The 23,268-nt window shown below is 36.0% G+C and overlaps 1 protein-coding gene across 1 annotated transcript in view; it reads right to left on the bottom strand.

The window, feature by feature from the left end:
- Positions 1 to 9,885, bottom strand: part of slc25a48 (solute carrier family 25 member 48) — a 15,854-nt gene extending 5,969 nt beyond the window's left edge. Inside the window, exons 1-6 of the mRNA XM_015394047.1 lie at positions 9,681 to 9,885; positions 7,811 to 7,854; positions 7,305 to 7,376; positions 6,476 to 6,728; positions 4,105 to 4,392; positions 360 to 493 (exon numbers count right to left, since the gene is read on the bottom strand). Of these exons, the coding sequence (XP_015249533.1) occupies positions 360 to 493; positions 4,105 to 4,392; positions 6,476 to 6,728; positions 7,305 to 7,376; positions 7,811 to 7,854; positions 9,681 to 9,732 (843 nt within the window). The 5' untranslated portion in view covers positions 9,733 to 9,885. The remainder of the gene's footprint in view (positions 1 to 359; positions 494 to 4,104; positions 4,393 to 6,475; positions 6,729 to 7,304; positions 7,377 to 7,810; positions 7,855 to 9,680) is intronic.
- Between the last annotated feature and the right edge of the window lie 13,383 nt (positions 9,886 to 23,268).

The raw sequence follows: 23,268 nt of genomic DNA, 5'->3' as shown, positions 1-23,268 counted from the left end.
AAAAAAAAAAAAAAAAAAACAGGAGCAAAAGTTCAGATTCCAAAAGGAAAATACACTAAAACTTAAGGGGTAGGAAAGTGGGAAGAACCTTTAGCTATTTTATAGTTCTGCAAAGAATAAACGGCAAAAACCCCCAGCTATTCTAAAGGGACTAATGAGTAATTTATAAAAAATATTTTTGTGTGTAAAAAGAAAAACTTATAACAAAGACTTTTATGCTTGATACCCTACCTTAGAAAACCAGGATTTAGACCCAATGTCCCCGGTATCAAAGACACAGACTTACCCATGACCCCACGCAAAATGTACATTTATTTCTATTTATTAATAAATGTTTTTCTTCCATTGTTGCTGCTCACCTCTGCTCCCTCAGTTTTGTAGCTTTGGATAATGCAGTGTAAAACTCCCTTATACTTCCTTTGCAGCTGGGCATCTGCCTGCATTCGGCTCTTCACCACATCAGCTGGTGTTGCCGTGACCCAGGAAATAGAGCCTGAGGGAGAGAAGAGAAATCAGACCTCTAAAAAAAAAACACAGTGATAACTCAGAGCAAAAATCCATACTGCAGTACATGCTTAATTCAGGAAGAGACGGACCAAAGCATGCATTCATTCATTCATTCATTCTCTGCAGCTTATCTGAAACCGGGTCCACGGGACATCCTCGTTTAATACTTCCTCTTCCACCTTTTCCAGACACAAGAACGCTTCTTATATATCCCTTCCAAAAGTTCCAGGTCTTCTCCAAGGGTTCCTCCAGGTGAGTCACGTTTGAAGCAGCTTCTCAAGAAGATTACCAGTTATTCCTTTGTGCTCACACAGCTGAACTCTTTTCTGGCTGCTGAAGGGTGAATATAGCCATGGTTTGGAAATGTTGTAGTCTATTTAGTCAGCATCCAAGGCTGATGACCATAGATGATCACTTAAAGAAACAGCGACTGGGAAATCAATAGTTTAACAGCCTATATTGGATATTTTTCAACACATTCAACAAAAGACTGGTCTCTTTGTGCATGTCTCATCTTTGATGAGAACGCACCACACAAACTAAAAGCAGCTAAAAAAAAAAAAACTAAAAAAACTCCACCTTCATATGCATCTGATGAACCATCTACAAGAAGTAGAAGAATTGGAGCAAAATCAGAGACCAAAAACAGCCCTTGCTGAGTTGAACTCCAGATGAAAACAAGTTAGACTCCAGAGCAAAAACAGGAACCAAAACGATTTTATCTCAGTTCCAGGACCCCCAGCACTACAAAATGAGGGGGGTGGTCCATCAGACATAACATCCTGCTGAGTGCATTAATTAAAAGTCCACGATGAGATGCACTACAATTCCTACACAAACTTGCTATGGACATTTTTAAGCTAAATCTCTCCACCACATTCCAGTCAGGATGTTCAGGAAGCCAGTTTGAGATCATCTGAGCTTAATGAGATAGAGCCACATCGCCACTAGAAGTAGAAGGTTGAAGATGGGTACACTGCGTACAGAAACGCATTAGATATGGCAAACAGTATTACTTAGGGAGGATGGGGCATTTAAAATAAAATTCAGTTTCTGTTAAGTGGCCCTATGCATGGCAGGAAAATATTGCCACACCATAAGGACATTACTTTCTGCTTAAACTGTTGAGGCAAAGCAGAATAGATATATTGTTAATCATTGTGGACATGGACGCCAACCAGACCATCGGAAAGTTCAGTTGCAGATCAATTTCAAGAACCATTCTCTGCAATCCTAAGATATACATTTGTGTATAAAAATCCCAGCAGCTTCAGAATAACTTATCTGGCACCAATAACCAATTTACTTACAAATATGCACAAAAGTGTGCCTGAATGCATTGAGCTAGTGCATGGAACTCACTAAAGTTGCCATTAAGTTAATCAAATCATCAAAACATTTGAAATATTACTTTGAGGCTAAGAGTACAAAATGTATCTAAATGTAAACGAAATGATTTAGAGAAAAAATATGTTTTAAATTAAGCCCAAATTAAGTTAAGGGGTAGATTGGTGAGAATAGTTCAGAGAACATTTGAGTAAAAATAACAAAATAAGGAAGCAGAATGGGTCTAACAACATGGCCTTAAGGCTTAGACCACTAACTTTCCGCCAGTTCCAGTCTTCTAATTTTGGTTTGTTTTGCTGTATTTTATAATTTATCTGACCAGCACTATAGATTGGTTTAGACCATGCTTTAGTGTCTGGCTCAACTGGATCACTTCTAAGGAAAGCAAAACCCATATGGGCCCCCCTGATTTACAGCAGACTGAGCCTCTTCTGTACAGTCTGAGTCTGTCACGTGTTGGCAGCTGGTCAGCCTGCATCTGGAAATAATCCTGCACTGTTTATCTTCAATGCACATACAGTGTTTATCTCCATCCGAGTCTCCTGATTGGCTGCAAGTTCACACACCCTCTCTCAATGCATCAGTGCCTAAAGTACCTCCTTGGTATACAGTTTCCAGATCCTTAATCTATCCATATGTCATTGTCTTGGCACTATATTCCCTGGAAATGAGATCCAACATTTATAGAGAAAAATATGTAGGGGAATGAAGAGGAAGAAGAGAAAAAATGAAATCGTCTGAGAGGAACTCTTGCTTGTCCATCTATGCATCGAAAAAACACAAACTTATCCACCAAGATGTTGTGAAATGAGAAATGTATGGTAGTTTTGAGAAAGGCTGGAGTTGTTGAAGTGATTTCCCCCCCCAGAAAAATCATGTAAAAATGAACCTTAAATCATTAGGAACCAATTTGTTTTCTAGGCTTTAAACAACTGAATTTGCTACAGAACCAATTATTTACAAATGTAAATTCATCATCTTAACGTCTCAGAGCCAAAGACAATTAAATAAAGATATAAACATGTTTTGGTTTCAATAGCTCACGCCTTAAAATCAACATAATGTAATCCATTCAGCCTGGTTTTGTGGATCATATGGAATATTTTTGTTTATCTAGAAAGCCTAGAAATGTTTTAAAGGAGTTTTCAGACTTTCTGTCAGGATGCAGTAATACACGTGTCTTCCAACCTAGTAGTTCTACAGACAGCCAATGTAAATATGGCGATATGGAATCTAGTTAAATAGTTTTCATGATACACATAAAGCTTGATATTCTTCTTGCACATAAACTTGTTTGTAATGGAATGAGCTAGAACATGTGCTCCTTGTAAATTCTTCACACCGTGCATTCAATTATTCTAAGAGAACTTGTAGATGATGCTGGAAAATGAAAATAAACTTTTGAAAACTAAAAGCTATTTCAGTTTCTTGAAGCTTTATCTTCCTTGTGATTACCTTTTCTAATGTCTTGGAAAGTTCTGGTGATTATATCTGAAAAGGGCATCCATTTCTAATTACCTCTTAGCTGTATATTTAACAAAAATAAGTTGTCATGGAAAATATACAATCAATGTTTTAAAGACTGAATTATGAATGATTAAAATCTGATGTATATATGACTGATTGGAATAAACTACATTGATATAAATTTTATGTAATTTTATAGGGCCAGATTTAAACTTTATTCTTTTTTTTTGGTAATTGTCCTAATTTGGAGTTATATATGTGCATATTATTTATTGTTCTAAACTTTACATTGATTTAGTAAAATATCAGTGACAATCTCTTTATCGTTTTAGATTCATCCTGCCTGTCCATCTAAATACACACTTTATTTTGAAGAATATTAGAAATTGACAAACCAAGCAGCCAATGCCTACACATTTACATGAAGACCGAACATCACACATTTTCACTGGATCCATCCCAATACAAACAAAAAATATATAAGTTAAGTGCCAATTTTTTTTAATCAGGAAAGGATTTCTGCAGCGTTTTCTATATCAAATTCACAAATACTCTTAAAGTTCTGCATTTAACCAGAGAAGGGACAATAGTTGGACTAACATACCAGCTAACATTGATGTCCTTTAACATTTTTTCCATTTATTTAATACTTAAAATAACTTACAGATGTCCCCTTAGTCTGCTGACCTTTTAGTTTGTGGCTACTTTCTGAACTTCAAGTGAATAAATACCAGATGGAATCCAAATACTTATTGTAATCCAAGTAACGATTCAAGCATTTACCTGCTAAACCTCCAGCGAGCCAGATCGAGCAAGGATGAGGGCTGGATGAGTTGGATGGGGTCAGCAAGTTACAGAAGACGGCATAGGGGATGAAATAGAGCGCGTATCCTGGGACATCCCTCAGGATCATGGCCCCGGCCCCTCTGTAAAGCCCCTGGATTCCCTCAGTCTGCAGGATGGTGCTGATGCAATGGATTGGGCCTCTGTAGAGTCGCTGGTTGGGAATGTCGACGGAACGCAGGGGGATGTTGGTGCCATTGGGCACATTACCGGCCAGCTGGAGGTTCTCTGGAAATGAAGAGACAAAACAATTCCTTTTTATATTTGTTTTGTAGCACTGGTGTAATATGAGCACACAAAAGGAACAAAAAATATTTTTTGTGTTTTAGAAAACATTTTTTGGCGTTCTAAGGTGCCAGCTTTAATGATGACTTTGAGCTGTAACGGAAAAAAAAAGCCAATCAGAACAACAGACCACATGCAACATGTGCCCCTTGTTAAATTGTGGATTAACTTCAATCAGCTCAATTTTCTTGAAAAGCAGTTATTTTTAATAGCCAATGTCAAACAAGAGATTTGCAGAAATGCAAAAATAATTGGCACATCATTCGTAAAAGTGAAGCGATTTCAAAAGGGCTACAGGGACTCATCCAGAGGGTCACAAAATGACTCATAACATCTAAAGTAGTATATGCTACAATAGCTTTAGATCGGCCTACAGATTTCATAGTCAATTAATTTGATTTCAAAGGCTTCTCCAACCTTTCAACGATGTACCTACCTGGACATAATTCTTGGCACCCCTTGTGTAATGAAAGTAAGTAAGTAGGTAAAACCCAAGTAGTTAGAGTAATAACTGGAATCTGACAAAATTAATAAATAAACTATGAAAATAAAGAATGAATATGAGAATGAATTAAAATGTGACATTGCTTTTCAACCATAATTCAACAGAAAGATTAAAAAAGAAAAACATGCTTAGCTATCGTAAAGCCACCCCTAGTCTCACCTTAAATTGGCTCTTAAAGATTCATTTAAGGCAAAAGACTTTGGAGAAAATATTTATTTCCCTTTGCTGCTTTCTTCAGTGAGGATATTTACGTAATAAGAAACATTACTTCCACCGAATCTGCTGAAACTGTGTCCCGAGGTATGTCTAAACTTTCTGGCCCTTTGCACCTCCATAAAACAATAAAAATTATTTCAAAAGCTCCATCAGAGCGGTCTTTGAGGAAATATCACATGAGATCACAGGGGCAAGATCTATGAAGAGGCTATAAATGTTTCATTGACTGTTTTATCTGAGAATTGACCTACATAAACCTTTATTTTATTGGTTTACTGTTTAACAGATCAACAACAGTTCCGGGCAGAGATTTCCCATGCAAGACTGCTTAAAAGCAATTGTTCCGACCTCTAGTTGATCAAATTCATATCACTTAAAAGAAGAAGAAAAAAAAAAAAACTCCAGTACATTTTTTTAAATATCAATTTGAAAAAAAAAAAAAAACAACAACAAAAACTGAGAGGCAAATTATTTTAATAGGGGAAACGTTACATAAAGTTTGAAAAAGAGACTTTTTGTGTATCAAAAAGCACTGGATGAATTAGTCGATTTTAAAATAGTATTTACTTTGTCGATTAATTTCTCTATTTCATAAGGACATTGGTTGTTTTTCCCAAAGATGAAGATAATTGATGGGAAATTGATCTATGAACCAGAACTAAACCTTTCCTTTCAGCAGAGATGCCTTGAGATCAGACGAAACTGAAACATAGATATTTGGCCCCAAAGAATTTCTCAACAATTCAGCTATCTAGCGTGTTGATAGCTGCATTATATTGTTTATGCGTTTTTCAGCAGAAGAAATGGGTGCACTTGGTAAGATGGCAAAATCTAAGAGATCAGACAGAAAGTTATTGACCGATATGGATTACAAACTCAGTCACTCCAGGTCTGTCAGAAAGAGCCAGTGAAACTATTCTAAAAAGCTTGTTAAAGAATACCCAACATATTTGGCCAGTGTCATACAATTTAAAAAAATCTTAGTAAAATCAAATATTAAATGTACCAGTTCTATGCAGCTACTTGTGTTTATGGTGTAGAGACTTTCTACATCAGTTTGCTAACTTATCTGGATAAAATAAACTACACATTTCATCAACTGTGTTCTGGTTTCATGCTCAGAGTCACCAAGTTTTAAAACTCTGCTTGGTACCAGTTTTAGTAGTTGATAATTTACTGTAACCATGCAATGAAGATTAAAACAAACCCAAAAATTGCTGTTTTTTTTTTTACTTGTTGAACTTCAAAAAAATGTATCCTCCAAACATAAAAACAAAAAAAAAGAAAACAAGTAAAAAGATTTACCTGCCAGAACCGGCTGTGTCTGCATTTGCAGTCTGATCTTGACCAAATCCACTGGAGCTCCAAGGCCCACTGACATCAGTCCAGTTAGCATGCTGGCCACAGTCAGGTCCAGCATGCTACAGGGATGCCTTCCGTCACCATAGCGATACTTGCTTATGAGTCTTTGAGTATTGCTGAAGAAGCCAAACACAACTGAGTTGTAGACAGTGATGCTGGCGAGCGGGAAAGACATGCCTTTAAAGAACCCCATCACCTGAGCATTGCATTAAAAAAAGAAAAGAAATCAGGACAATTGGTCCGTTTCAATATATATTTAAAAAAAAAAAAAACAGAAAGTAGAAGGTAACTGACAGGAGGACACATTTTAAGGTCCATTTGAAACTGAATGTTGTTGCTAACAAATATTTATGTCCCAGCTTGATGAAGGCTTGAGTCTTAAGCAGATTTTAGTACTGAAACATCTCCGCACTGACATAATAATAATAATAATAATCTGTGGGGGGAATTCAGGTTTGTTAAGGAGAGCTGAGCTGAAGTTATGTTCACTGAACCATCAAGCTCATGGAAAAATGTCCAAAAAGGATGAAAGGAAAATGACTCGGTCCAGATGAAAATATACAAATCTATAAAAAGTTTGAATACCTTTATAAAATAAGCTTCAGAGTCTAAATCTATTTATGGGGTAAAGCACATAATATACCAATTAATATTCCATATGATGCATATGAGTGAAAACCAACAGGTTTTAGTACTGATCTACATGTTTTTTTTATAACATGGAAATCATTTGCAGTAAATATGGGGACTGAGAAAAGCTCTAGATGTTTACCGTCTCCTTCCTGTAGATGTTAAGGATGCAGTGGAGCATGTTCTGGTTGCCTTTTCCTGCCTGGAGCCGCGTCTGGACAAAACAAGCAGAGCTCAAATTTGGACTTGATCATGAACGAAACCCACCCTCCCATCCATCACTTATATAGAGTAGAATTCAAAGGCTAGAGGGATAAATTGTTCAGGGTTTGTTTTTTTTTCTCTCCACTTGGTAAATATATACTTGTAATCCCTTTTCTTTGATGGGAGTGAGCATCTTCACTGTCTGAAATGTAATAAATATGAACCTGCTTTGTTAGAAAGAAGAGAGGATGAGTTGTTTTCCCTTAATGCACTTTGTTGCTGGACAAAAGCAAATTAAAGCAAGATGCCTGAAATGTTTTAGTGCAATGATGTAAAAGTTATTGAGCAACAGGTGGTAGTTTCATTATAGACCATCTTATCATGCTTTAATCAGGAGGAGACAGTTGTAAAGGTTGAGAAATAGGGCAGCTCAGTCTTAATTACCTTCACTGTGTCCAGCGGATGCCCAACGACCACACTGGAAGCGCCTGCAGCCAAGAGAAACATTGAAAACAGAATGTACCAGAGGAACAACAACACAGGGGGTACTTTGTTACTGAGAGAGAAAACAACATGACTTAGTAACTTTCTGTGAGACTTTTCTTTTTTACTTCTAAAGATGAAAAAAAACAATGAGACTAAATATGTCAGTAAAAAAAATTATGTTAATTTTCCATATTTCTGATTGTTTTCTTCATGATGACGCACTCAAAGATATGCGGAAAAGTTTGCATGAATAGTGGGCTGTGGCCCATTTGCACACAAAGCAGATGTATCTTTACTGTGTCTTTTATAGATAAAACATGGAGGCCGTGAAACGACTGCATAACAGAACCCAGGGCAAACATAAACCCCTGCAGCCCTGTTACTCCCATCCCCAACCAGCCCATAAAAACACAGAAGCAGACTTTCCAACCCTGGAAACAGGATAATGAGATATTCTGCAAACCCGCTGGGCCTCCAAAAATATTTAGGACTCAGCACATCATAAGGATTTTTTTACATTGCTGTGGGTGTGGATTTTCTTAGCTCTGGGCGTAAGGCTTCACGTGACTTAACATACATATCTGAAGATAAGGCCTTCTTTATCGCTCTGACTGGTTACTATGTCAGAAAAATTAATGAATCATCCATCTGTCTTCTGTGGATTTACTCTTGTATTTTTCTTTCCCCTAGAGAACTAAAAATAACTCAGAAAGATGCAGCCTTTTAGAGAAAGAGCCAGCTATCTTTTACTCCTGCTTGGGCACTCAACTACTAACAGCTTCATCTTTCAACTGAGTATTAAAAACAGAGATGTTTTAATTCCCTAAAGGTTTAACATTTTAGTGAAAAAAAAAAAAGGAGTGAGAGTGAGATTTTTGAAAGTTAGGATAAAACCAGTCCTGTTTTTTTTATTTTTATGATGCATAAATATCAAAACTCAATTAAATATTATTTTCAACAAGTTTTGATTAAATGCATTTAATATTCAGCTTAAACTCTTAACTGAGAGGTAAATACATTAAAATCATGCTTTAATTACTAAATTATAAAAGTAAAAAATCTTAAAGTTTACAGAGGTCATTTTTACTCTATGCTGGAACTGATGAAAAACTATTTTGAGTACACACTGAGGAGCTGCTGCCTTTAAGTGTAACCTGTAACATGCTTAGTTCATGCTTTTATTCACTTTCTTGGTGATATTTTTACACTTTTTATTCATTCCCTTAATTTGCATTCCGTTTTAATTTTCATTAGCAATCCAAATATGTCTTGCTTATTGGACAAACAACCACTTGATTCCAGATTCAGACCTACTTTTCTATCTGGGTTATGCAATAATACGGCAGCGCGCAGCAGCGCCCCCTGTGGTCATTTCTATGATTGCAGGGATTCAGCTAAAGCGGACCGCACACTAACGGGAACAATTAGTACACAAACTGTAATCCCCAAACAGTCAAACATATTGATTATTCTCGAAAAAAGGAACATTTGCAGCGTTATTTCGTTCTGATAATAAAAGGAGGAGATTATAATATATTAAAGTGTGGAGAAACGGAGCAGGGAGGAGGAGGAGGATTCCTGAATAGACCCCCCTTTGTTTATACAGGATGTGGATGCAGTAGTTTTCCATCTTAAAAGTTGCTACTGAACATCAACGGGAGCTTGTGCAGGTGGATTAATTTATCTCTCAAATGTGAGTAAATTAAATAAATAATGATTACAAGAAGAAAAAAATAACAAAAAAGCTATATCTTTTTTTTCTCCTAAAAGATCCGTTAACAGTATTGTTTCTGAGCGAGCACGAGAAGCAGGCAATTTTATTTCTTACCGCCGATCCATCCTGCGAGAAAATCATCCAGTCGAAAATTTTTTGAAGTCATCTTCAACTCAGAACTTCAGCTTAGCGGTGCACGGCAGCAGAGCTCCACCAACAACCCTCAGTGTCTGAAAAAACAGTAAAGCATCACTTCTTATCGAAAATTGCAGCTGACTTTCAGAGTTTCTGAGAAAACAAAACCATATTTTAGATACTGTCTGAATTGATAAAGAGAGAGCGACACAGCCCCGCGCAGCCGACCAATCACAATGAAGTGTGGGTGTGCGCTACAGCTCCCCTATCCAATCAGAGGAGGAGTCTTGAAGATGAACAGCCAATAGGAATGCCCTCATGGTAATAAGCCATGAGGAGTAAAAAGCTGAACGGAGGAAAGAGCATTTCTGTTAATGAGGATGGGACTTCCGGCTCCTGTTTGAGATCCGGATCATTCGACTCAGCTCAGCTGAACTGAATGTTTCAGTTCCCAAAGATTTTTAACTAAAGTTTAGTATTAATTCCCTGACTTAAACTGATAGCATAAAAACATATTTTTAAAGATGCACTGGTAAAAATAAATGAAGTTGCTGTTTGAAAATGTTTTTGCATAGAACTCTGTCAAACAAAGTTAATACATTGTCAAAGCAAAAGTAAAAAAAAAAAAAAAAAATCACCTTGAAACCTCAAATATCTAAGACACGTGATGATCTACAGCTTATTTTTAAATAGAAAATGCCATCCTTAATTTGAATAATTTATCAAATAATAAAGACAATAAGTTTGACTTTAAATTATAAGTCTAATTTGTAAAAGGTGGTTCAATAGTAGAAGCTCAGCTGATTGCAATGCAGTGGCAATTCCTAACCCCCTAACCTTAATCCTAATGATAAAACAAGAAAAGGAAAAACACATTTGAAAACATGTCTCCTGTTTTTTTGGATTTGGTAAGGGAAAAACTGATTAATACATCATGCAAATAACAACAGACACATTAAACAATCAAGCAGCTGTCTGGCAAGTATCATCTTCTGTCACTTACCCGACTGATTAGACACAGTGTGTCACAAAACGCCACAAAAAAAAAAAAAAAAAACTCATTTCAGTTGTACATTTTAATAAGGGATCATGTCTGTAATCTGATCATCTCTAAACATTTTTACAGGAAGCAATGAAATGTTTTCCCTTGTTTTAGACCCTTCTGGTAACTAAGAAGGACCAGCTGAGTGTCTGAAAATAAATTTCAATTGAGTCAACTCCTGAGGCAAAGGAAAGTAGAGGAAGGCCGACAAATATTTAAACCACTGAAACTGAAAAAAAATTCACACATCCATGGGAACAGACTGAAACTGACCCAGACTGGGGTTAAAACTCCCACGAAGATGTCACAAAACAGCTTAGATGGAAAAATAAGTACTGATCTAAAATCTTGTTTTGCTCTCCAGGCAGTGCAAAGACATACACTATACATATATATATATATATATAAAAAGATAATTGATTACAAGTTTCTTGAAATAACTGTATTTGTTGTGAACTGGCAAGTAAGAAAATTTGCCAATAATTTATACTTAGAGAAAGAAAGAAACAGGTCCATTAGACTTAGACAAACTTTATTGTCATTATGTATTCACATTTTGATTCATACAGCTTTTTGACATTGAATGAGCAGCTTAGCACTGAAATAAACATTTCCACTTATAAAGTGCAGTGATCAAAAGTAAACAGTGTAGGAGAGACATGGTGCTAAAGACATTGATGTGGAAGGTTAATAGCAGTGCAAAAGCAAGTAAAAAAGCAATGAAAACACTGAGTTGAGTTATAGTTAAAGGTATTTGAAGGTTAGTCATGTAGTGCAAGTATGATGTTTTCAACAGTTTTCAACAATTTAACAGTCTTATGGCAGCCAGGAAAAAGCTGTTGCAGAATCTACTGGTCCTGCAGCAAATGCTGCAAAGCCTTTTCCCAGAGGGCAGCAGGGAGAACAGTCCATGGTGGGGGATCGCTGTCACTGTGTTTTAGGTGCATAATTTATGATTATTTTATTCTAAGGAGAAAAATAATTATTTATTTTTCAGATCAATTTATTAAGGTTTATTTAATGGTTTATTAAGGTTTTGCTTATTTTGTTTCTCTAATGTGAATTTGCTGGTTGTCTCTGTGATTAAATGAGACGGCATGGGGTGTGTTGTGTGACATATTTTTAAAATAACATCTATAAATTTTCCTTATCAATTAACCTTATTAATCAATAAAATACATAGAAAATTAAATATATTATCTATAAACATAAAAACATGATCTATATTGCTATGACTTACAGCACTTTCAGGGAACACAAATCTATATAACTAGGATTTAACTAGGATTCAGGTACCTTTTAGCAGCATTCATTTATGTGGAATTTTACAAAAATCTGAAAGCACCCAACACAGTAGCATTATCCATACTGGACTGTGTTCCCCAGAATTTCTAATTTCACACCTGGAAGCAAAGCTTGTTCTTATTGTGAAACTAAACAATATTCCAGACACGAAAGAACAGATTCTGTCTGTTTTTATGATTAAAACAAAAATGTAAATACTTTACTAATTGATTCATTGAATCAATTATCTGTGCACTGTTTGATTTAAATTAGATTTGTTTTGTTTTTTCTATTTCTGTCCTTTCGAAGCATTTCTAAATTGATATCTGCATAAATACACAGAGCTAATGCATAATGCCTTTGTATTTCACTGTCTTTCCAAAGTCCTGAGGCTGAATTAATATCAAAATATCAATTAAATAATTCTTAGAAACAAATAGTTGCAGCCCAGCTCTGTTAAAGCCAAGGGGCTTAATAGACCCAGGCCAGTTAAAGGTTAACTGCTCTGTTAACCTATTGTTTAAAATAGTTGGAGTTAATGTTTAAAGATAAAGAAATTAAGGAAAATTCCCACTTTGCTCCACATAAGTCAAACCACAGGCAAACAAAAATTAGGAAGAACTTATGTGCTCTAAAATCGTTAGACAGCGCATGACAGCAGAACCACAGCCAGAAAATCCAGGATCTATTCCATGACACCAGCAACACCAGGAGGATGTGGCAAGGCATACGGGCGATAACAGACTACAACACACCCTCCCTCCCGGTCGGTGCAGCTGATGCAACTTCCTAAATGAACTAAAAAGCTTCTTTGGAAGGTTTGAGGCACTAAATGGCACTCCAGCAATGAAAGCAATTCCACACCAGGCGGAGGAGGCACTCAACCTTGACATAGCAGAATTGAGGAAAACTTTGAGGAGAGTCAACTCAAGAAAGGCCCCAGGCCTCGATAACATACCTGGGCAGTTGTTTAAGACATGTGCAGGTCAGCTGGCTACTATCCTCACAGACACTTTTAACACCTCGCTGGACCAATCCATTGTGCCGGCATGCTTTAAGTCTTCCACCATCATTCCAGTCCCAAAAAATCCTCTGGTCACCTCATTCAGTATTTGATTCACTTCCAACAACTGCTGAAAAAAAAAAAAAAAGAAACTCTAAATCATGTACCAGATTCTGCGTCACACTGATAACACCAGACCAAAATATTGCATTTATATTTATATTTAATGCTCTGAACTTCCATATCAATGTGTTTTTGCACCATGTTTTTTTCTCCCACACTGTCTATGTTTGATTGCTGCTGCACTTTATGGAATAGAAATGTTCATTTCACTACTAAGCTGCTTATTCTCTGTCTGAAAGTTGTGAAGAACAAAATTTCGTTTTGTATACACTCTGTGTATACAAAATGACAATAAAGGTTCTCTAAGTGTCTAAATAAAAAGAAAATTCAGCATCAACTTAAATGAATACTTCAATTGGTATAAAGAAATTGAATTAAGTTTGCCCAACTTGTTTTAATTAAATTGTCAATTATAAACTAAATACACTGAGCTGGATCAACTCTATTCAGTTACTTGTTACAATTTAAAGCAATTCATTTCAGTTGGAGATGCATTTTCTTTTTAGAGTTTAAAACATAGCAGGGAGAAATAATTCAAGTCATGCCAAATCAATAAAGTAATATGTGATAGTTGTTTTTCATATTCCATTACTGTTTATGCTAGATTGTAGTAAAAGCTCCAAAGTTGTTTTCTAAATGAAAATAAAGAGCAGAGCAGATAATTCATTTGCTGTAAAATTATGAGGAAATAGTTTTTCAAAATCTTCTATATTTAATACTCCAAAAGAAGGCCGTACCTTCAAAGAGTACTACTCCCTGAGGTAACTTTTTTTTTTAACCCAATTTTTTACATTAGCTATTAGTCTTCAGGGTGTGTCTCCACATTTGTTGCACAACTAAAGACTAAAATACACCCCTTCTTGCAATACCTGACAATCAGTCTGCTGGTTGGAGAGGTTTTTAACCAGATTTAGGTCAGGAATTTATCACATGCATATGCATTGATCTAAACCATTCCATTGCAGCTCTGGCTGTAAGTGCAGCATTGTTGTCATGCATGAGGTTGAACTTTGCCAACATTTCAAGTAAAGCAGGTTTCCTCCTTTTACCCTGTATTTAGCTCCATCCCTCTATTCTGGGATAGTCCTTTTCCCTGCTGAAGCATAGGATCTCCACAGCATGAGGGCCCCCTCACAGTATCTCAGTATTTGGATGGTGTGTTCAGGTTAATCTGTACTTGTTTTGCTGCTGCACATATACTGCTGTCATGTAATCCAAAATGTTACAAAGTTCCAATCTTGTTGTTTTAGCTTTCTTTTATCATTTTGACTTGGAGAATAAAAAAGGATTACGGAACAAAACAGAAGTTAAAGGTTTCTTATTTTCAACATAGTCATATGACATTGTTTCACCACAATTACATTAATTACTTCTAATCCAACTTTATTTATAAAGCACTTTAAAATCTCTCAAAGGACCAAAGTGCTGTACAGTGAAACGAAACAAAACTACCATGAAAACATAAAAGCATAAAAAATGAAAACCAGCACATATGAAACCTATGATAAAATAGAATAAAAATAATTTAAAATAATTTATCACAGGCTAAAATCAACATCTCACATAATTTTGAAAGCCTAGGCAAAGATATGAGTTTTTAAAGGCGATTTAAAATCAGACAGAAAGGAAGACCATTGTAAGGTCGTTCCACATTTTTGGAGCTGCCACAGAGAAATCACTCAGAAAGATAAGATGGAACGACTTAACAACAAATAAAATAACTTGCACATGGAGCCAGTGTAGTGAGGCTAAAATGGGGGTAATGTGCTCATATATACAAGTGCTAGATAAAAGACGTGCTGCAGCATTTTGCATTCTCTGGAGTTGAGCGATGTGGGAGGCACTAACCCCCAGATAAAGTACAATAATATAGCCGGGTAGTGATGAAGGTGTGGATTATTGTCTCTAAATGATCTCTAGAGAGAATAGGCTTTATTTTTTGCCCAACTGCCTTAACTGAAAGAAACTTTTATTTACAGTTCTTACTTTATCTGGCTATCAAATTTAAAATTATCATCCACCAAGGTTTGTAATAATTGATTTCCTGTCCTGGGTTAGACAACCTATATCAATGGAGAGTAGCTCAGATGTGCCTCTAAAAACCATGATCTCAGTCTTATTCTCATTAAATTAAAAAAGAGTCCAGGTCTTTAGGTCTTTGAGGCATTCTAACAGCACGCTAAAACCTCATCACTATTCAACTTTTGCACAGCCACTGGAAACAGAAATGTAGTGCAATCCAACTGCAGGGGACCAGGAGATCAGGTTTTTTCCATGCAATGTGCTGCTCCTTGTGGGAAATGCTGTCTTCCTTCAGGCTAAATGAAACAGCTTTTGCCCATCGGGTCAAAATCTACAACTAACAGTTCTTTAGAAGGGAATTATCCTCTCCACTGCCGCTGCATGCATGCTTGGAATGAGGGACTGCTGCAAGTCGATGACCTGAAGCGACCTGCTAGGTTTCAAAATTTTAAATATATGTTAATAAGAAATAACACTGACTGCATTGTTTGATAACAAGAATCAAGTTAAAATGCGTTATTTTCTGTATGTATTGAAATGGTTTTTTTTTCCGCCTTGGGTTACAATTTGTTGTTAATTCAATTTATCTAAATGGTTTATTTCATATATTTCAACATAAAGGTTTTTTCTATTTATTGGTCAGGTCATTTACAGTTTCCATTACACAATATCAGAAATAGACATTTTTTTTGTCTCCATGTTTGACCTTTGTTTGTTCTGTAATAGTTTCATGGAACGGAGAGATTAACAAACACCTTCCATATTCTTTATCAAAACAACAGATAAAAGTGTGAAAACATTAACATGCAATGACAGCTTCTTGCCAAGTTATTATAGATGGAGAACAGACACTACTGCTGACATTTTTAGTTAGTGAGAACAGTTCAAACATACTTGAACGTATAATATTGTCTCATTGTTTGACTCCCTGAAACTGGAAAACACTGATTTTTGTGCGTGGATGTCTTTGACCCTTAAGATTTGTACTTCAAAATATACCAGACTATGATAAAATAATCCACAGTCAGTTAGAGGATCACTTCAATAAAGGTTTATCAATGAACATACAGATAAAAGAAACTCAGGTTTTTAAGGATATACAAAAAAATCCTCACAAAATCCCACACCTACCATCAAGCATGATGGTAAAGGGCTGCTATAGGTGGGCTGATGACTTGATTTGAAGTCACAGGATCTGGATTTTATGCAATTTCTTTTTTAAATGTAATCTATAATTACAGTCCTATATGCTAAGAATATTAACAGGCACATCCTGTCAACCTAAAAGTAAATCTTTAACCAAACTCTGTTTATTCATGCTGTGCATGCGTCTTATAGCATTTAAAGAGCCTGTAAAATATGCTGTCTGACCGAAAGAAAAATTATAGCATTTTGTTGGTTGTTTTATGTTGAAAACATGCATACTATTATAGTATGCAGATCACGGAAATAGTGCTTTCAAGTTTCCTAATGTTTTTTTTAAAGGATTGTGCAACTTTTTACTTACTTTATCAAGGTTTGTGGGATATCATTTTGGAATAAATGTTTCTGTTTTAATATAATAAAACAGTTGGATGCATGGGGGAATCCAGGATTAAATAAAACATCATGCTGTCATTGCATTTATTAAGCAGTCGGGTTACCTGTCTACTCTTAAGTTAGGATTATGTTCTCACCCTGGCAAAATATTAACTTGGTGAGTAAAAGAAAAAAAAAAACAGACCTCTGTTGTATCAGCTGACCTTAGCTGTTTTGGTTTAGATTACAGGGTTTTATCGGAGTAATCATTTTAATAACCTGACACATTGTACTTCAAGATCTCATGGATCAGACTGTTTGAAATATTTCATTACTCTGACATTGGGTAGCGTACTGTAAAGTACATAGGGAGTGTTTCTGTGTAGGCGTATGTGCTGGATTGCTGATGATGCATCTCACATTTTCTCTGTGTCACATTTCACAGAGCTGCTCCCTGAATATTGACTCCGGTCAGTGAGGTCAGAACTCACCAGCAGCTGAACTCTGAGTTCCTAACACTTACAGATTTTCAAACCTCTGTTGTACACGCTAGGAAGTTAGAAAAAAGCATAAATAAAATCTGTTTAACTCATTTCAATTAAGAAAGCTTTTAGAAGATATGAAAGTGTTTTTAATATTTGTTCTAAATATAAAATACACACCAGTTAGGACTCATGGGCCTGATTTCCAGGTTTGAGTGTCTTAAAACAGATGCAAACATTTTTGTATGCACAGAGCAGATCTTGGAAGAAGGTACAAAGTGGTTTGCATTTGCAGCATGTGCAGACTTGCTTGTTTGCCTTCATCAATATGCAGATGATATTTTAATGACAAAACAGCACAAATCCATTGGTTATAGAAATGCAAATGTGGCTTTTACCATGTATAAAGCAATTCTTCAAATCAGAAAGTCAACAGTAGCATCTTTTCCTAAAGTCATGTGCAAAATGACACACTAAAGAATTTGCAGAAGGACTGCAGACAGTCTTTTCAAAATTAAACCAAATAGAAAAAAATTATAAAACTTAAATAGAAGGGCATGTTTATAAAAAAAAAAAAAAGAATATTATTTTTCTCCATAATCATGCAGGAATAACAGTTATGTTCAAGTTTTCCTTTAATTTTGTTCTTAGTATTTTTAGATGGGCTATGAAGCGCACTACATACTGTGTTTTGTATTGTCATAATTAAAAAGAATATATATAAGTATCACCTTCTGCTCCACGGCTTTGAACCTTATCTTTCTTTTACAGCCACTCCCTACTGCCAGTAGACCATGCAATCTGCTCATTTTTAATGGGTTTCTATGTCTTAATATCTGCACAGAAATCTTTATAGATCACCCGCAAGAAGCCTGTTTATTGCATGAAAAAAAAAATGCACATGTAATTTAGTGCTTTTTTTATTTGAGTCTTTGAAGATCAGATTCATAGTGTCTATTCACTCATATGTCTACTCCCTCATATTGTTTAAATATTTGGTTTTAAACATTGCTTTAGGGAAACATGTGAGAAATTTTAATGTAAAGGGCAGCTGTTTAAGTTGTTAAAGCTTTCTGGTGTGTTTTCCAGTCATTCTCATGTCAAAATAATTTGCAACCCTCTATTTTTGTTACAAATGTGTATTTTGTAAAATATTGGTTTACATCCTTTGGTTTAAAATCCCTTTTAATGAGATGCAAAAGTAAGTGTTTATATTTTTTATTTCTTTCATATATATATATATATATATATATATATATATCAAAAAGTTGCACCGATTGATACATGTTTTCTTTATTTGCAAATAGGTTCCACACAAATGTAGGAGACTGTTATGTATTAGAATACTACATAGATTAAAAAAAGTTGTATTTGTATACCTAAAGTTTTATTTTTTTTTTGTCTTACATGATTATGGGATGGACATGGAGACAGTAGGAGACATCCTTTTTAAAGTGGGTGAGCCACAAAATGTAATTTCTAAAGATATTTGGTGTGCACAGTCGCCTGTATCTAAGAAAGGAGGTAGAAACAGAAAAGCCTTGTGAGGATTATGAACCATATCCCATATAAGACTGAGAAGTGGAGTCAGAGTGGGAAGCAACAAACACTGATGTGTTTAGGACTTGGCAATACCAGTTACAGAAATCAACTACTACAAATGTAATTGTTTTTGGCATATTAACTTACTTTAACACAATTGTTTTATGTTGTACACTGCTAACATGAATAAAGACAGTTAAATTATAAATATATATAAATATATACCCTAGTGGTTAGGGCATAGAGCTTGGAATACTGAGCTGCAGACTGTTGGAGCCCCACTCCCACAGTCTGCAGCTCTCGGTCTCTGACAGAGGTTTCAAGTAACGTAGTACAATTACTTTGTAACTTGTACCTAAGTACACCTTTTAGGTATCTATACTTTACTCCATTACTTATTGTTTTCTACTTCTGACTTCTACTCATTACATTTTCACACAAGTATCTGTATTTTCTATTCCTTACATTTTTAAAACAAACATTACTCATTACTCTTGGCTTCGGTTGAATATTTATAAATATTTATTTCACGTCATGTGCGCCATCCAATGCAGATCTTTGGCGCCATCCTTATCTAGTCAAAACTAGTGTAATTGGATGAGTCATATAACGCAAACACTCATTGGTTAGCTATTCGTCAAATTTATGTTGACACCAAAGGAAATCATCAGAAGTAAGCTGGTGTTCTTCAAACTGCAAAGCCAAATTGTCTATACCATGCTACAATGTCGGATTCAGAAAAATGATGTCGAAGTGTCTGAAAGGTTGGACACAGGCGAGAGTGTATCGTGAGATGGAGACTGAGACCAACAAGACCCCCCACATCCTTGGCCCTATCTCAAAGAATTGTTTCTAAATAGTTTAAAAATTGAGCTTTCAATTCATATAATGGCATCTGGCTGTTTTTTTTAAATGTTACTTTATACTTTTATACTTTAAGTAGTTTTTGGAGCACATACTTTTTTACTTTTATTGAGTAAAGCGGTCAAGCTGATACAAGAATGTTTTTAAACTGCATTATTATACTTCTACTTAAGTTACAAATGTGTGTATTTTTTACACCACTTGTCTCTGAGCAAGACGCTTAACCTCACACTGCTCTCTGGGTGTCGCACGATGGCAGCCCACTGCTCCCCATGGGAACAGGTTAAATGCAGAGGTACATTTTTCCAATGTGAGATCAATAAAGTTCAATTAATTAATTGATTTAATTATATGATAAAGTAAATGTCAAAAATGTTTGCATTATTTCTTTCAGTGTAAGCACCTCCTTTACACATCCCCAACTCCACCGCAACAGGTTTCCATCTCCTAAAAATCAATATTAGCAGAACTTTCAGTCCTGATACACAAAAATCCTTAAACACAAACAAACAAACAAAAAAATCAAGTACCCAGAGTCTGAAGGGAGATAGATTGTAGAGGCGCAAAGTTTAAGTGGCCTGAGGTAAAGTGGGTGGCCATGAAAGTCCACAAATGATTTGTGGGGCCATGTCCTCTGCTGGAGTTGGTGCAGCTGCTTACCATGAACAGTTAGAGCACATAGGGCGTTGCTGAAAACCTTGACTGATTTAATTCTTAATGATAATAATAATAATAATGATAATGAATTTTATTTGTAACACACTTTACATTTGACTTCAAATCTCAAAGTGCTACATTGAATGATCACAATAACATAGTTCTTGACAGCCCAGCAAACTGATCTGGCCTTAGTCACTAAGAAAATGTTGCCAAGATGAAGATGAGAGACAACAGAGTCAATAGGGCAGACCAGCAGAAAGCTGCTATTAAACCAATCTGGGCTTCCGTAGAGCCATAGACAGATCACCTTTATATAATTTCCTTAATCAACTACAGAATAGTAAACATCTTAAGATGCACCTTAATAATTTTAGTAGCAAAAATGTATCATATTTGGATAACAGAGAGACACCACAATGTCTTAAGACATTTACAATTGTTATTATGTGTGTTGGCAGAATAAATAGTGAGTCTTAGGGCATAATAAACTAGCTAAAAATGTCTTTCAAAAAAGAAGAACTAGAAAATTCACATCATTTGGTGCAATAAGGTTGTTCACTATAGAGGTGCTATAGAATTTAAAGTATATTTGTTATATTCATAAGCTTGTTTAATGCGTGCATTAATTAATTCTAATCACATAAAGTTAATAAGGTTTACTCTCTACAGTATATAAAGTGTATCATAAATATCTTTATAGTGAACTTATATTTTTACAAACCCTTTCAAATTTGCCCCATCTTTTTAAAACAGAAAAACAAAAAATACACAAAAGAAAAGGCTCCAAAAATGTCAAAACTACTGTTTACATCTAACTATACGCTTCATCAGCACTGCTCTTGCTGTACATTAACCTGACTTTCCTTCTGTAGTTGTTTTCGTTATGATTCCTACCAGTTTTATCAAGTACGATCAAAGTTCAGATGGTGATAATGACATAAGAAAAACTAACATGCTAACATCCCTGCAAAACAAGAGAACATTTTAGCCTCTGAACCCTGACTGAGTTCGATGGGGGGATGTGAGGTGTGTGCTGAATCTCAGTGCTGATTGGTTTCTGTTGTGCAGGTGTGGCTGATAACAACAGTGCAAGTAAGGTTGCCTATGTTCTTTCAATAAAAAAGCGGACATCAGCAAAAAAAAAAATGAATGGGTGCCATGTGCAGAACTGTGTCAGAACTGTATTCAAAATTACATTTTAGCAACAAAACAAAAGGGCTGTAGTTTAGGATGCACCTAAAGTTACCTAATCCAAATAAATGTTTAGATACATAAGATTTTAGAAAAATGTGCTGGAGATGGTTTATTTTATTGATCATTAGAGGTAATTGAAAATAGCAATATAAATGTCTGACTGACAGGCTTGCATTGTGAGTGAGCATTAGCATGGGTACTAATGCACAATATGACAGGCAAATGTAGGATGGTGCCTGTTTAGAATCTTATAGATGCAATCATAAGAAATTGATCAATATGAAATAACTGTGAACAAAAGCACAGTAAAAAGACACAATTTCTAGGATCAGAAACTTTTTGAAATGAAAGTTTAAGTTAAGCCAAAAAATGTATGGTACATTCAAGCTTAACAATAAATTGAATTAGTCAGATATTGTTCACATAGGGCTTGGCAATGTTTCCTCACAGCAAATTTGTGATCCCAACACTGGTTTTTATTTGTGGAGTCAGATTGCTGTTTTTGTACATGCAAGGGTTTTCAAAAGGTACTTAAGTTTTCTCCCACAGTCAAAACCATGAATCTAGGAGTCATGTGTCTGCAAACCCAAACTGTTCAAATGGAAGAAAGTTCAAATACCTGCATCAGAGCGCTACCTGTTCGATCTGTGAATGGTTTTCCATGCTTGCAACAAAACTAGCAGCAGTAGTGGAGTTTGGAGATGCAATCCACTTCTCAAATCTATCTTTGCACTCCTGTAATTTATCCAGAAGTTTTGCAATTGCAGAACATTTTTTCTCACTCCCAACTTGGTGGTTGGCTGAATATTTATCACACTTTCCCTGGAAATGCCTTTCCAAATTACTCTTTTTATGTCAACTTGTTACAAAGCAATCATGCAGGCAATCCTTCCACGTTGGTAATGAAAGCAAACAATTCGGTCCAATCTTCCTTTAAGCGTTTCTTCTCATCAGCTATCTTCCCTTTTTTCCCCGTTGGGATTCGTGACCTAAGACACACCCGCCACTTTGTTTACAACTTAGACTTAGACAAACGTTATTGTCATTTTGTACACACAGAGCGTATACAAAACGAAATTTCGTTTTGTACAGCTTTCAAGACATTTCCATTCCTTAAAGTCCAGCAGTGATCAAATGTAAACATGGTGATCAAACATAAACATAGGACTGAGATATGATTTACAGTTTTTCCAACATTCAGTTTTTTTATTTTATTTTATTTTATTTAACATTCAGCAGTCTAATAGCAGTGGGGAAGAAGCTGGTCTGGAATCTGCTGGACCTGTGTTGAAGCTTTGAAGCCTCTTCCCTGAGGGCAGCAGGGAGAATAGTCCATGGTGGTGGTTTGAGGGGTCATTGATGATGTTACGGGCTCAGGACATACAGCACAGGGATGAAATGTCTTTTATGGAGGGAAGAGGAGCCCCGATTATCCTCTCTGCTATTCTCACCACTCTCCTCTCCTTCTTCCAATCTGCGGTGCTGCAGCCTCCACACAGTGAGACAGCTGGTCAGAACGCTCTCTATGGTGCTTCTCTAGAAGGTGGTGAGGATGGGTGGGGGTAGGTGGGCTCTCCTCATCCTCCACATGAGGTGGTGTTTACATTACAGCTGAGGGTGTCTGTGATGTACACCCCCAGGAATTTGGTGCTGCTGACCACCTCTACAGCTGAGCTGTTGATGAGCAGTGGAGCGTGGTAAGGCCGGTTCTCCCTGAAGTTAACAATGATCTCCTTCATCTTCTCCACATTCAGGATCAGGCTGTTGTCTCTACACCAGTCCTTCAGCTGCTCCACCTCCTCTCTGTAGTTCTGGTGGTTGTCATCTCTGATG

The sequence above is a fragment of the Cyprinodon variegatus genome, unplaced genomic scaffold (assembly GCF_000732505.1).
Source record: "Cyprinodon variegatus isolate N-32 unplaced genomic scaffold, C_variegatus-1.0 Scaffold669, whole genome shotgun sequence".
Classification (NCBI taxonomy): Eukaryota; Metazoa; Chordata; class Actinopteri; order Cyprinodontiformes; family Cyprinodontidae; genus Cyprinodon; species Cyprinodon variegatus.
This window is presented reverse-complemented; position numbering and strand designations above follow the sequence as displayed.